This window comes from Prosopis cineraria, unplaced genomic scaffold (genome assembly GCF_029017545.1).
Source record: "Prosopis cineraria cultivar Desert tree isolate PC_DT_omini unplaced genomic scaffold, ASM2901754v1 PC2, whole genome shotgun sequence".
Classification (NCBI taxonomy): Eukaryota; Viridiplantae; Streptophyta; class Magnoliopsida; order Fabales; family Fabaceae; genus Prosopis; species Prosopis cineraria.
Genome location: NW_026555333.1, coordinates 46,147,459 through 46,163,942, shown reverse-complemented (window position 1 = coordinate 46,163,942; position 16,484 = coordinate 46,147,459). Strand labels below are relative to the sequence as shown.

The window sequence follows — 16,484 nt, the reverse complement described above, 5'->3', positions numbered from 1 at the left end:
TGAGAACTCAACTCTCGTTCTGGAGGCAAACCGATCACTTCAGTAGGAAAAACGTCAGGGAATTCTCTCACTACTAGAATCCGATCTACACCTTCTTCAATCTCTGCCTTGATTGAGAAGAAAATCATAAAAGCTTGACAGCCCTTTCTTATACACTGTTCTACTTGAGCTGCAGACAACAACATAGGACTTTGGGACTCTACAGGGGTTACAGTAAGAACTGAGAGTGACACACTCTTTTTTTGACAATTAAGTACAGCTCCATTTGCAGACAACCAATCCATCCCCACAATAACATCAATCCTAGACAAAGACAAACAAATGAGGTCTATGGTGGTCTTTCGACCCTCATACTCAACCTCTACATTTAGACATGCCTTAGCAGTCCTTACAGTCAAACCAGCAGGAGTAGAAATCTTCACATCAAAAGGTAAGGTACACACAGGCAATTTACATCTTTTCATACATTCATCAGACACAAAAGAGTGTGTAGCACCCGAATCAAACAAAGCACAAATATCATTATCAAGGATTCGGATTATACCTCGGATAGCATTAGGGTTATTAGTAGTCTCCGGCCCAGAGAGGGCATACACTCGTGCTGGCACTGTAGGTCTCTGATCATTACCCCTATTTTGGTTTTGATAGCAGAATCGAGCAATATGACCAGGCTTCTGGCAGATGTAACAAACCCAACAATCACCAGAATGAAACTTCCCACACTTACTGCATGCTTGATTACTAGCAGCACCGGAAGTAGGAGTAGAGGTTGCTGGACTCCTGTAAGACCCCTGACTCCCACTCTGATTCCCTCTGTAGCTTTGGCCTTTATGGTAGCAGCCCTTCTTCTTCTGATTTCTAAAGCCTCCAAAGATTTGACTGCTCCTCTTCTCTACTCCACCAATGGGTCTGGTGTGGATAGGGGGCTTCCCATGAGGTTCTTTCCTCCTCTCTCTATCAGCTTCTAATCTAGCCTCTCTCTTCCTCCGAGAAACTATTCGAAGCTTATTGCACATCTCACTGAATGTCTTGATCTCAAAAGGGGCTAACTGTTCCCTTAGATCAGGCCTCGCCTTCTCTAACAATCGTTCAGCCATCCACTCCGTGTCTTCATGTTTCTGGAGGTAAGTAGAGTATTTAGATAATTCTGAGAATTGTTCAATAAATTCATCCTCATCTAGATCACCCTGGCGGAATGCATGAAACTCAGCCTCCTTTTCTGCTCTCAGTGCAGTAGGAAAATAATTCTCGAACAATATGGCTTTAAAATCTTCCCAAGTAAGAAGGAATCATCCTTCGGTCCTGATATTTCCCACCATTTCTTAGCACTCTTCTGTAGTAGGAATATTGCCAGCTGCACCTTTTGATTAGAAGTGCACACAACCATACGAAAAATACTCTCCAATTGATCTATCCATTCTTCAACCACCGCTGGCTTAAGATTTCCATCGAAAGTAGGAGGATTAAACTTATGAAAAGTACTCCAGATCTTTGTGATCATGGATGTCTGTTGGTCAAAGTGGAGACTCACATTCTTCGGACTAGTCTCATGGTGAGAATAGGGAGGTGAGCCTTCATCAGCAGATTGGCTCGCATTAAATACCTTGGTATGGCTTCCTTCTTGTTGGCCATTTCCCTCTCAGTTGGAATTCTCCTTATATTGTTTTAAAGCGGCCAACTCTTCTTCTTGTCTCTTCATGCGGTCGCTAAGATTATATAGTAGATCCATCATTTGCCTCATGGTTGGCTCATCCTGCCTTAGTTGTGACTGTATGGGCTCGCCCTGCCCAATTTGTTGTTGTGTGGGCTCCGGTTGTGGCAGTGAAGGTATGTCATTTCCTATTGGCTCTATAGAATCACCGGCAATTTCACCACCTTTCCTAGTTTTGGACACCATCTCTCCCCTCCTAAAGGATGGAAGTCACATAATTAAGTTAACACTAATCTCAAGACAAGAAAAAATAATGGAGAAGTATTATGATTTAATAATGTATATTGCCAATAAACTAAGTTAATGTATAACAATTTCATAATTTATAAGAATTGGAACCATGTAGCTCTGATACCAAAAAATTGTAAGACACCAAATTTTTTTTTTAATAATTTAAATCAACCATAGTTGGGTTACAGCCACCCAACACATTTTTATATCAATAATTTCAATATAAAATATTTTATAATTGGCTTCAACTCACACACTATAACATTTCAGATAAATTTTTACCTCCCACATGCCATTAGGCTAAATCACATTTGTCCATCCTTATACTCCCAAAAAGTAAAATAAGCAATTTAGTAAATTTTCAACACAAGCCAATTATTTGGCCTTATAATTATGCCATTTTAACCAATCCAAAGTAAACCAAATATTAAAATTACAGTCATCCAAATTGTACCAAAAATAGAAATAGTTTGAAAGGCATGATTGCATTTATATATTCATATAATTGACAATAAACAAAAAGCCCTAATATTGGCAATATAACACATTATAAATCATAAATTAAATACCCAAAAGAGACAATGGATCTATACCACTAAGCCTCTGGGACTCCTCCACGTGTCACTCGTGGCTCTTCTCCTGAAAATTGTTAACCACATAATGAGACTCAAAAGTCTCAGTAACCAAAGCCAATTTATGATAGTGTATACAAACAGTTAAGTGTGTGTTTACTAAGTGAGAATTAAAAATAATATAATTCCAATAAATATAAGAAATAATACAATACACACAAACAACCATCCTTATATCCCTCCATTAACCTCGAGCCGTAGCCCTCACTCGGTGCTAAATTACCCGGCCAAAGGTAGATTAGCCCGAGCCCTTACAAGCCACCTATTGAGCTCCAATAGGGGCGTACCACGTGGCACGTAAATACAACAATAATAGCAAGTCTCCAAACACCTCCCACAATAATTAAACAAATTCATAATAATCTTGCACAATTATACAATATTACAAAATTCATAATTTTCTCAATAATCACCCAATTAATAAGAAGTAACACTAATCACAAATTAAAAGCATGGTTACCTCGTGGCTTTTTCAATAAATTATTCCTTAAAATTTCTCTCTCACCACAATCTTCACCAGTAATATAATCTACAAATAACATATTATTTATAAATATTAGTTTCAATTTTTGAAACTAATAAAATAATTCCAAAATATAACATAATTTCTAATCTCAATCTTAATACAAATCTAGAGTCAATACTATTAAGTAAAATTTTTAACTCCTATTTTAATTATCAATAAACATTAATAATCTAAAAATCAACTTCTAAACTAATTTTTATTATCAAAATTTTCTTTTTATTTCATAAATTCGTACCTAAAATACCCAAAAATTAAAAATTAAGTCTCTAGCTTAGAATCATAATCCTATAGCCATAATAATTCATTTCTCATCCCAAATAATCATCTAAACCTCAATAAATCAACATATATTTTCAGATCTAGTCTAGAATTTGATCCATAAGCCACAAATTCAAAGATCATCAATAAATTTATACTCTAGAACATTTATTATACTACTGACAACCTCAAAAATCATATTTATTCAACATAAATTCATCCCTCTTCCAGATCTTAAATTTTCTACCACTACAAACTCAGAAACTAAAGAAGAAGGATGACTAAGAAAAAATTTTAGAACACTTACTTAGTCTTGAAAAGCTTAAAATCACACCCTAAATATCCTATTAAAAATTCTTACCTTAAAAATTTAGATATTTTGCATCGGCGACTTGCTTCTCTCCGCCTCAGCTCGCGCGCAGGAAAAGAAGGAATGAAGAAATGAAGGAACAGGTGAGTTTTTATAAAAATTCAGTGGGTCCCACACATTTTTTTTATTCTTTTCTCTCTCTTCTTTCTTCTTCTTTTTTTTTATTATTATTTTACTATTGTTACTATTGAGGCGGCGGCCGAAGCAAACTTCTCTTTTTCTTCTTCTCTCTCTCTTTTTTTTTTGCATACCTTTTTTTTATAATAATAATTTAATAATATTTTTTTAATTAATTAATAATAATTTTTTTTAATTAATTTTTTTAAAAAAATTTAATTTAGAATTATATCCTAAGTTAGATTTAATGATCATTTTTTACTAATTTATTTACCTCTAAATATTTTTTTTTAAATTTCTATTAACCCAAATTAACTATTAAAATTTAAATTGGGATGTTACAGATTGCATTAAGATGCACGTTTATGTTCTCTCCTAAAGTCAAGAAAGGGTCATTTATATCCCTCAACTGCTAAGATTTTCAATTTCGTTAGTACTGTTTGTTGTATCAATTTTCACCATTAGTAAGACTCACATTTAATTTTTTTAATATTTTTAGTTGGTACCATCATTTTTAATATTTTTTTATAATTTAAAAAAAACACCCCTCTCTCCTCTCTCTCTCTCTCTTCCCCCTATTTCATGTCCTCTCATTCGCTTGTTCTTGAATTGAAGCAAGTAGAGTAGTAGTGGCAAAGCACCCAGCATGCCAATTGCAATCTTGTTATCATTGTGAATGGCTAGGTTGAAGAGTGCACTGCAAGCATGTTCCTATAATGGTTGGTGAAATTCTGGCACCATTTGGCAATGGCAAATTTAAGGGCAAGATTAGGAATTATGATAGAAAAATTGGGCTTGGAGCCATTTGAGAGCCATGTTGTGAAATTTAAATTTTAAGAAGTTCAAATAGAGACTTGCTTGAAGGAATAACCTAAACCTTGAGTAGAACTACTAAAAATATATAAAAAAAATGGTGGGATTCATTAAAAATATTAAAAAAATAAAAATGTTGAAATTTGATGGAATGGATAGCAGGGTGATAGAATAAAAAATTTTACCAATTGAAGGATATAAATGATTATTTTTTGATTTTAGAGGTAACCTTGGCCCTTTCTACTTAGTTGAGGGGCATTTTATACCCTTAATATTATAAAAAATTAGTTAGACTCACTAAAAATATTAAACAATTTAAAAGTGAGCTCCACTAACGGCGAAATTTGACAAAATGGGCAGCAGGGTGATGGAATCAAAAATCTTAGGAGTTAAGGGATATAAATAACCCTTTCTTAACTTTATGAGCAATCCTGCCCTTTTCGTTTAGTTAAGGGGCATTTTAGGCCTTTAACCCTTTATTTTATAATCAAATGATAAGAGAAAAATGCATACAAATTAACTAAATAGGTATAAAATATTAATAAATATAATCAAATATAATTTAAAATATATACCTATTTATATATAAAATACACAATTGTCAATCATCTTTTCATATTTACTCTTATTTAATATTATTTTTTAAAATAAATATAAATTAATTTATTTATTAAAGGAATTTTTAAAAAAATACATTAATTATATCTTGAAATACTAGAAATACATTATATTTTTTGTATTAAAAAATTTGGACTGATCATCACGTAATGAGCACCATGAGTATCAAAACTGGACACACATTTTTAAATGGAGGGGGTAATTAAATCATTAAAATAACTAAAAAATAAAATAACCTTTTAAATTTGCACCCATTTAAAAAAATAGCGAGTTTTAAAATGTTATAAACAGGGTATTTAAAAAAACTAATTAATTTTTAACCTTTTTATATTTTCGGGCCAAATTATAACCTTTTTATTTAAAGTTACCAATACACGTCACTGGAAGAAGGGTTTGTTCGCCATTCGTATCCTCTGTTATCAATCTGATTCATAATTTGAAGACACACTACATTATGATATTATCGCTTCCACCTGCATTAGTTACATTAACATTATTCCCATACTTATTGCTTTAAAAAATAATAATAATAACACATTATTCTATACGGGAACTGTTCTGCTACAAGAGGACTCTGCCCCACCATGGCCACCATCGTCTTCTTCATTCTCTCTGCTCAATTCCTCCAACGATTTCCCTTTAGATTCTGGAACCAAGAAAGTGAACAACATCCCCACCAAGTTAATCACACCTAGCATGATCAGAGCGTTCTTCATCCCAATCCCAGTTGGGTACCCTGCATCAGTCTTGCTTGGATCCTTGCTCTGTGCAGCATACAAGAATCCGAACGCCCCCACGATCGCTCCGGCCTTCCCGGAAGCCGACGACAACCCGTGACAGGTCGACCTGAACCTTGCCGGGAAGATCTCGGCTGGCACAACAAAAGTGGTGGTGTTGGGGCCGAAGTTGGCGAAGAAGAAGGTCAAACCGTACATCACAAGGAACCCTATTCTGTTCTCTCTTTTTGTCCAGTGATCGTAAGGAATCGCGAGGGCGAACATGAACACGGTCATGAAGAAGAAACCCATCATCTGGATGAAGAATCGCCCCAAGATATCTATGAAGGCCACCGTGAACCAGTATCCCGGCACGGTGCCGCACAGTGCGATGAGTACCTGTGCTCTTGCGACCCTGTAAACTTCTTGAATCGCGCTCATTTCTCCGGCGGAAGGAAGCCATCCGACGGCTGTGTAAATATCTTTCTGGAAAAGATTCGAACTGTAATATGCAATGTCGAGTAAGAACCATGCGGCACATGTTCCGAGCAAGTGAAGTCCATGTCTGCGAGCGAATTCCTTGCTGAACAAGCCGAAGCTGATTTGGTTTCTTGCAGATGGTTCAGGTTTTTCCTCTTTCTTAGTATGATCCGCTTTGATCTCGACTTGGAGCACTTTGGCCATGTCGAGAGCGGCCTGTTTCTCGTTCTTGGCTACCAGAGCGGTGTACCTTGCCGTCTCCGGCATCTTCGCTCGCGAGTAGAACGTCAGTGAGGCGGGGACGGCTCCGAACATGAGGATTACACGCCAAACGTAATCGGATTCAGGTGGCAGAGAAGCTGCCGGATTCACATTGTACGGCGGAGCCTTGTACACCCCGTCGAATGCAGCCGCGACGATCAGAGAAACTATCCCGCCGGCCAATATTCCAAATCCTGATTAAAAATAATTTATTTGTCGATGGTAAAGAAAAATTCTGGACAGAGTGAAAAAATATTAATTATTAACTTCAACAAACCTTGCATGGCGAAGACGGCGGCAATAAACGCTCCACGAGTCCTCTTATTGGCGTACTCCGACATGATGGTGGCGGAGAGAGGGTAGTCGCCGCCGATTCCGAAACCGAGCCAGAATCGGAAGAAACAGAGGGTGGTGATGACACTTTTCGCGGTGTGACCAAAAGACAGGCCAGAAGCAAGAGAAGAGACCACCATAAGAGCAAGAGTCATCCCGTACACTTTCTTCCTCCCCAGCTTGTCGCCGAGCCACCCGAAGAAAAGCTGACCGGCCAACGTCCCACAGAGAGCGACGCCATTCACGGCAGCCGACACAGTCGGCGGCAAAGTTCCCGGCTTCGCCGACCCTTGTTCAGTGTAGTATATCCTCCCCAGCAACTTGGTAACGTTGGGGATACTGAAAAGATCGTACGCGTCGGTGAAGAAGCCCATGCCGGCGACGACGATGGCCGTGAAGTGATACCATTGTGTCTTGGCGGCGTCGAGAGCATTAAGCACATTCTGATCACCCGCCATAGCCACAATGATCTATAGGGTTTCAGTGGAGAATTCAACGATCCTGGCCCACACAAGAACAAGCTAAGCTATGCAGCTATGCATCTCAATGTTGAACATATATAGACATTAGACAGAGACACTGGTTTGGCTGGTCTGATTTTGCTCGCATATTTTTCATGCGTATTTAGACTGTAATCTTTGATGGACGCACCAGATGCTTGTGGTTTTCTTTTTTTTTTTTACCCACCAGCTCCTGAGTTAAATATTATCATATTACATGTGTCTATGATTAGGAAATGACACGTAGGGTTTCTCAGACTTTTTTTTTGGTTATATAAGAAAAAATAAAAAAAATAAATGTATTATACACATGCTTTTTATTTTTTGGTTCAAAATGAACCCTTAAAAAGTTAAAATAAATGGATGGGTTGATTCCTATTTCCTCTTAAAGTTTTTTTTTTTGGGCCAAACACTATTCCTATTTCCCCTTAAGAATTATTATTCAATAATGCATAACTTCGAACAAATTATTTATGTCAAAAATGATACATATGGTCTCTTTTTTTTTTTGGTAAATAATGATGCATATGGTCTTTGATATAAGATGAACTTAACTAATTTCATTTTTTTTTTTGGTAAAAGGAACTTAACTAATCTCATGCTTATTAAGAAATGATGGATATACCTTAAAAATTATTCAAAAATATGTAACTTTATAATTTTATCCTTGTTTGCAATTAATAAACAATAATCATAATAAATTATTGTCCCGGAATCCAAATCATAATAAATGAATAGAAAAAATTTGAAAAATAAAATTAATTATTCTGACTTTGTCTAAAGTTAAAAACTTACCCTATATTAAAGACTAGAAGTAAGAATTGCACATTCTCAATAGATACTTTTTGATTGATTATACATAAATCATAGCCATTTGCAAATATAGAAGTTTGACACGTAATGAAATAAAATATCTGACTTATAAATGAGATTGGAGAATTTTTTTTAAAAAGATTTGGGAGCTATATACTTATAATAATTCTTCATGATATATAATAATAACTTTAAGAGGAAAATATGGAAACAGTTTTGGGACCAGACACAATATAGCTTTGGGTGTATACTTGATAATGAAGCTAAGGGGAATCTGTGATTGAGGGCTTGTGATTACTATTAGAAGAGAAGTTATTTACTCATCTTTTGAGTGGTAACTATCACAACATCTTTCATAGCGAATCAGATTCTAAGTATTGCATCATTAATTAGGTAAGAAATTCTCTCTAACACCACAAAATTATTTAACCTACGTACTCAATAATATCGGGTCATCATTTTGTTTTAAATTAAAGAGAATTAAAAAAAAATCTTGAGAGAGACAGAGAGAGAGAGAAGAAGTGATTTTAGTTAAATTTAACATCTGAGTTAATTATTAAAAGAAAATGAGGAAGTTATTGGAAGAATTTAAGATAAACACATACTTTTTTCATTAAAAAATGTAAAATATTTTTAACTAAATCTCATCCCATAAAGTCGTTACTTGTCTTCAAACTAACCATATATTTTTATATTTATCTTTATTTAATAGGTTTTTAACTCTAAAATAAATATAAAGTGATTTAAAAGGTAATAGTTATTCCTTAAAAGACTAAAAATACCTTATATTTTTTAATATTCAGCCCCTTAAAAAATGACTTATATTTTTTAATGGAGGAAATATGTTAAAAAAATATTATTTTATAATAATCTATTTAGAATAATTTATTAAAAAAGCTATGATATAATAAATAATAATATGGATTCTTTCATATAGTAGAAAGTATAATAAATAATACTTTTTAGCAGATATATTGTAGCCCCAACAACTTTAATTTCCTTGTTGTTCATTTGTTATTTTATTCAAGTTTGTAATTAAGAGTTATTTTTATTTAATTTTCTTAAGACTTTCTTTAGTTTAAAATAGAAATTTTATTTTATTTTTAAAATGAAAAATAATATTTAAGACATAAGTCAGTTTAAATCTCTTAAAAAAAATAACAATACAATGATGCTTATCTCTAGATAGAATGTGTGTGTGTGTGACATAACTTATTCATTTTCTCAACACCAAATTAAAGAATCCATACACCAAAGATAAAAATTACAATATAACACACAACCTCCTCCTGTTCCTATTATAAAATATCTCTAATTACCTCATTGAAATTAAAAAAAATGTGGTTAATTGTTAATTTTGTCTAAAAATAAAATAAATTTTTAATTTTATTCCTATTTAAATGAAAAAATAAATTTAAATTCACATTATGTCTTATAGTTAATGAGTTTAAATATAGGTAATATTGAAAAAACATAATTAATAGTATATCAAGTGCCTTATACAGGGACCAAACAATCCTTCTAAAAAATGTCTTTTAATAAGAACCAAAGGAAGTGTATATATATATATATGTATATAGACCAGGTTCATGAAGATTTAAGGAGAAATGAGAGAAATTAAGAAAAGGAAGTGATGTTGGTGTGGATTAAGTCAAGCTAATCAAATTTGAATACGTTGTGTGAGGTTTGTGTGTGTTACAACTTATGGATGGGAATGAACACCCAGGTATTCTGCTATGGGATATCCCATATGATGATTCAGGTTGAAATTAATTAATCATCGATCAGTCAAAGTCAATTATGATACAATTAAAATTAATAATTGTCAATTACTACTACTTTGTTATGTTTTCCGTGTTGAATCCTAATGAATAAACATTAATTAAGCCATGATTTTCAAGTTTTAATTTGGTTCTTCCATATGGAGTTTATATATATTTGGACTTCTCTCCTGTTTTGCACGATCACGAATTTTTTCATTGTGCATGTATCTTACAAGTGCATGCATGCCCTATTGACAGTAATAATTATTAAAATATTTATTAAATTAATACGGTGATGAATCTTACTAAATTTAAAATAAACAAATTTAAAAGTGTGTAAATATATCACTCATTATATTCTGTCTTAGTTGGATCTACTTCTCAACACAATTCTACATAATCTAAATAAGGAAATTATTAGCTTTCGTCAAATGGCTAACAAAATTAAAAGAAGGAGATTAATTCTGTTTCAAAATTATGAAGTGCAAATATTATTATTTAGTTCTGAAGAACAGTTATAATATTTTTTTTATGACAATTTTTTGCATCATTTTATTTGTCTGATGAAATTTAATTTTATTCTCAATATAAGAAATAATGATGTTAAAAAAATATATTTGAAACTTGAAAATATTAAGATATAGGCGTAGTATTGTATAGGCCGCGTGAAATAGTCGGAAGGACATGGTATATATATGTTAATATACACTCACATAGCATTTAAGTATAATAAATTAACGGCTCTATGTTTAGTATTTTTCAGAGTAAGTTTGATTAGAGGGGCAATATGTTCATCACCTTAATTAAATTTAGGGACAAAAAATATTTTTAAATTACTTCATCTATTGATTTGGTTCATAAAATTTAATATTTATCATTTAATTATTAGATCCCTAAAGTTTCATAATCACACATAATTCTAAAAGAAAATTTTAGGAGTTAAATCGATAATGGTAACAAATTTAAGGGATTAGGAATTTTATTGCCCCTTAAATGTAATATTAATTTGTGACCAAAACCCTAATAATTAAGGAAGTCCTCGTCGTCAGCAAATTAAAGTTCCGTCCACGTTAGGAGATTCCCAAGCACGCATGTTCTCCTATTTAGGTAGATTTCGTATTCCTTATTATATTGTTTTATTCTTAGATGGCAATTGAAAAAATCGACAACTTGCTTAATTTTAATAATATAATTAAGCAGCTGAATTAATGTGTTAATCTGTCAGAACATAGCTTTTTAATCACAAATTAAAATTTGAGTTTTGACTATCATGCTTCTCTTTATTGGGAATATTTTTAAAATATCACGACAGAAAGATATGTTGAAGATCGAAAATAAAGTTTTTTTTTGTAAAGGAAAATAAAGTTGGTAAATGATGGCCAAGATGCGGATTTTTTTTTTTTTTTTTTGCCACACAAGATAGAGATGTTACTTTAAAAGAAAGAGAGGACTCGTCTGAATAATATTAACTTTTATTAATTTCATACCATTCGTGAGAGTTTAACAGGAGAGCAATGCAATGTTTTGAATATGAAAAAATGTTTTCTAAAAAAAATTAGGATGTACAAAGGAAAAAAAAAAAGATAGATGCACACAATTTTTTCTTTACCTTTATCTTATAGATAAAAAAAAAAACTTCTACGTTCTTAATTTAAAAAAAAAGTCTAGAACACAATTAATAATTAACTAATTAATGAATGGGTACTTTAATAATGATAGTTGGAATTTTAATTGATCATTTTGTAAAAAGAAATAATAAATAAAGTTAGAGTATAGTTAAAAAAAATTTAATTAATCATGTTTTTCAAAAGAAACATAATTTATAGTCAATGTCCTATATTATGCTCGGAGGGAGGGAGTAATGATAATTATAAAATCAAATTAAACAAAACCCTATACAATTTGGGCAAGTGTTTGATTAGTTCATTGCTCGGTGTGTGTTTTCTATCTCATTGTTATTTATTCCGTTTGTTTTTATTTGTAAAATAAATTATAATTTTTTATTTATGTTTCCATAAGTAAAATCATATTTTTTAATAAATATTTATTATAAAATTTTTAAATTATCTTTTATAATTTTATCATTTATAATTATAAAAAATAATTAATGAACATTTGATTAACAATGAAAGATATTATAGTTTAATTTTTTTTAAATATAATTATTTTAATTAATTAATTTTTGAACTGTATAATATATTTTTTTTTATAAACAGAGATAGAAAGAGTACTTCATTCTGTGTTTTCTTTTTTTAATCTTTTGGCCGGTGTAGTTTTTTTCGTTTTGTTTTGTTTTTTTTTTTTTTTTTTGTCCCAAAAGTCGTGAACTGATCGCAAACGAAAGATCTTTGGAATGACGGAAACAGTACAAGTAGAGGACATGGTGTACTAGCAGCCGTTGGATTTCTCAGATAGACGGTGAGGATAACTTGATTGATGTTGTCCATGCAAAACTCTAATGCCAACACGTGTCCAACATGGACTCGCATCATCCTTGTCCTACTTAGGCAACACGCCCGATGCCTACGTCATATTCTAACATTTTTTTATTACTCTTGTTATTTTTATGTTGAAGGCAGTTCTAATTGAAACTAAGACTGCATATGGGTCGGATCTTTCTAGCAGTCCAGGCATTATCCGTACCTCGTACGTACCCAGCTCGACGCGTAGTTTAGGATAATTCAATGTCTTGAGCGTTCAGGTTAGATTTGCCTCGATTGACCCTTTTTTTTTTTTTGAAAATATTTATAATAACTCTAAAAAACATAATAATAATTATTATTTAAAATATATTTTTTATAAAATTAATATTAGAATCAAAAATAATTTTAAAAAATTACATATGACCAACAACTATAAATTATTTTTATATAATATTAAGTGCGCGTTTGGCTCTCTATTGGTTAAAAGTTAGTTGGTAAAAAATTAATTTCAAAAAAATTAATTTAATAAAAATTAGTTGTTGTAATAAAATTTATATTAAATATATTTTTTAAAAATTATTTTAATAATTTAAAATTTATTTGAATTATATATAGTGAAATGTGTTTTTAAATGTATAATTATTAAAAAGGGTATTGATTTTTATTATTCGTAATTTTTGTTATACAAATGCTTCATATTAGATTAAAATGTCTTATAAAAAAATTAAGATTATAAATGATATTTAATGAACTTTTCTTATACGTGTAATTTTGCAAAAAATAATGTTTTGTAAATTTGGATGGAGAGACTATTAATTAACATATTCCCTTAGATGTTAGGTATAAATTATAAATGAATAATATACATATATAATACAGTAATTATTAATAACTTGCTTAATTAATTTTAATGAAAATTTATCACTTAACTAGAAGAAATCAATGTAAAAAGAAATAAAGGATGAATAGACAAAAAACAACAACAAAATTTACTGAATCAGGAGAAAAAAGAAAGGAAAATATAAAAATAATTTGACATAAAAGTAAAGTGGAAGGATGACACTATCAGCATAAAAGTCTTCAAGCATCTAATTGTTGGCGTGGAAGCACACTGAAAGGAACCAACTTAGTCCAAAATACTTGTTGCTTGTAGTGCCGTATAACTGAACAAATCAAATCATTACATCACAACATGTCTGGGAGTAATTTGACGGAAGGAAATGTGAAAAGAAAAGCACAACATGTTAAAATTATGAATGTGCTTTTGAAAAGCTTCAGCGAGTTATGTTACAAATTCACATTCTAATTGCTTTTGAATGTGCTTTTAAAAAGTATTCAAATGATATTTGACTTTTTAAATGTCAGATTGTGCTTTTAAAACATTAAATGTTGTAAATCTAAATAGACCGTCAAGTGAAAAACAAATGGTAAAACATAACTTTGTATTTCTATATTTTGCTTACTTTTTATTATAGATACTTGCATTTTTTTAATATTATAGATCCTTATACTTTTATTTTTTAATGTTTTGTGTCCCTCTAAAATCTCTACACTTTATTTATGGAAGGACTTAAAATATCAAAAAATAAAAGTATAGGGACCTAAAACATCAAAAAAAAATATAAGGATTAATAGCCAAATGCGAGAAAAATGCAATTACCTAAAGTTATGTGTTCCCAAAATAAATTTTAAATTTTGAAAGAGATTAAAAAATTATAAATGATAAGATTATCCAAAGATCATAAAAATAATATAGTTTATAATACCTCTCAATTAAAAATAATAGGCAAAAAATAAATATTATTCAGAAAAAATATTTAAAAATGACATACGTTTGGGCTGGGCATCGGCAAGGGTCAATGTGTCCAAATGGCTTAGGCAGAGTCAAGCTAATTGAGCTTTCGAGCAATTTGAATAGTCTTATTTGAAATATGGTTGAATATTAAATGTCAACATATCTTTCAATGAAGATTTGAACTTTAATTCACCTCATTTTAAAAATCTAGCCTCTTAAACTCAATTCCCATTTGTCATTTTCTAGCATTTAACTTGTCAATTGGAATATTTTTATGCAGTTTTTTTTTCACATCCTACAGTGCCACTTTTAATACACCTCCTAATCTTAATTATAGGATAAAATAAATCAACTTCATGGTTATTAAGAAAAAATAATTGATATATTTTAAGAAAAAGAGTTTAAGGTGAATAAATAAAAAAAGTTATCTATATAAATTATCAAAGTTATTAGATAGCTAAAATGTAAGAAAAAATAATCATAATTAACTAGAAAAAAGTTATTTCTGAGCTAAACATTTGGATCCCATTTATTATTATATTCTTTAATAAAGAGTAAAATAATATAAAAATAATTAATGCTTTATTAAAATTTTATGATAACAATTATTTTGAGAATAGAAGGAGCATGGTTTTTACTTGGGTAAATGTGCAAATTTAACTTAAATTCTTTTTTGAAGAGCATTTGGTATCTTATACTATAAGATGGTGTAAAATAAATCATTAAATATTAAAAACAAAATATTTAATACTTCCTATTAAATTTGAATGGACAGACTTTTATTTCCCATGTTGGGCCTACTAAATTTTCATAGATGGCACTCCTTTCATTTGAATGTTGGATATGTGGGTGTAAGTAAATTCTTCATCCTTAATAAAGAAATAACTCCCAACCTACCACTCGCGTGTCAAAGATGCAAGGACCAACTTCATCTTGAGTTAGAGTGGGAAGACAGAAGGAGCAAAAGCACCAATCAGAGGAAGTCTTCCATGCAGAGCACAAATGTTATGGCTGAATTAGGTTCATCTTCTATCATAACTAGTAGACAATAAGTTTTGCTATCAAAGATTTATGGGTAGAGACCTCCTTAATATAGACAAGCTATATGAGTTAAATTGCAAGTTGAGAAGTAAAGACATCAGTAGAGGCTTGGGTGCAAAGCTTGGTTTTGTTTATTTTGATTGATGAAGATGGAGAGAAGGTTAGTAAAGAAGAAAAGTGAAGTTGCCACTGAGAGGGAGAAGGCAAAAATGGCAATGGCAGTGCTAGCTCTGTTATGGGTTTTTGTTTGTCCTTTATAAAGTTATTACTTTCCAATTTATGTAATTGAAATCAGAGGGATATGAAGGTCATGATTTTATCAATTTGTGGCCTCTCTATTTGCTTAACTCTAAGCATTTCTCTTTAACACTACATGTCACTATGAAAATCTAACTATACATATAGATGATTTCTCTTAAATTGTTAGATTTTGCCCAAAAATGAGAGGCTAAAGTGTGATTGTGTCTTGGAAACAAAGATGTATATAAATAAGAAAAAAAATCATCTCAGTGAATAAAATAGAAATAACCATTAGCCAAGTCAATGGAAGTTTGAAGGCATTCCAACACCATTACATAAAACATTCCTATCATCCACAAAATAGAGGCCTAAAGGCATTTTAAGTTTATAGAGCTAGTGGCAAGTTAGATTTATTCAGGTTGGATTTAAAATATCATACTCTTTACAAAAAATCCATATGATCAAACTCGACCTTAACTTTTTTTGAGCAGGTTTGGGCTAGCTTGCCAGGTTTGACCTGAATTACCAACTCTACATATATAGAGCCAGTAATTTTAACGATCAGACTTATTTGTATTAGGCTTAAAATATTATATTTTTTTAAAAAAAAGGCCCATACAACCAATCAAAGCCTTAACTTTGTGCAAGCGGGTTTAGGCTGGTTCGTTAGAATTACCATCTCTACAAGTTTCATACACTATCACAAATTAGAAGCTCAAAGGCTTCATTGTCATCCTAAAATCCTAATATCATAAAATAAAAGCCCTAAGAGCACAAGAATCATCCAATAATAAAGCTACAAGTTTTGAAAATAACAACTACAAAATGATTAAGTTACATAAA

The 16,484-nt window shown here is 31.3% G+C and overlaps 1 protein-coding gene across 1 annotated transcript; it reads right to left on the bottom strand.

Annotated features, from left to right (window-relative positions):
• Positions 1–5,708: 5,708 nt before the first annotated feature.
• Positions 5,709–7,657, bottom strand: LOC129303693 (probable inorganic phosphate transporter 1-7). The gene is made up of 2 exons (XM_054943171.1): positions 7,011–7,657; positions 5,709–6,927 (listed from the first exon to the last, which is right to left on the bottom strand). The coding sequence occupies exons 1-2, from the start codon at positions 7,522–7,524 to the stop codon at positions 5,819–5,821; spliced, it is 1,623 nt and encodes a 540-aa protein (XP_054799146.1). The 5' UTR covers positions 7,525–7,657; the 3' UTR covers positions 5,709–5,818.
• Between the last annotated feature and the right edge of the window lie 8,827 nt (positions 7,658–16,484).

Excerpts from the sequence above, each read along its gene's own strand:
- LOC129303693 (XM_054943171.1), bottom strand. The coding sequence starts at position 7,524 with ATGGCGGGTGATCAGAATGTGCTTAATGCTCTCGACGCCGCCAAGACA. Across the intron at positions 6,928-7,010 it reads CGCCGTCTTCGCCATGCAAG|GATTTGGAATATTGGCCGGC; the intron begins GTTTGTTGAAGT and ends ATTTTTAATCAG.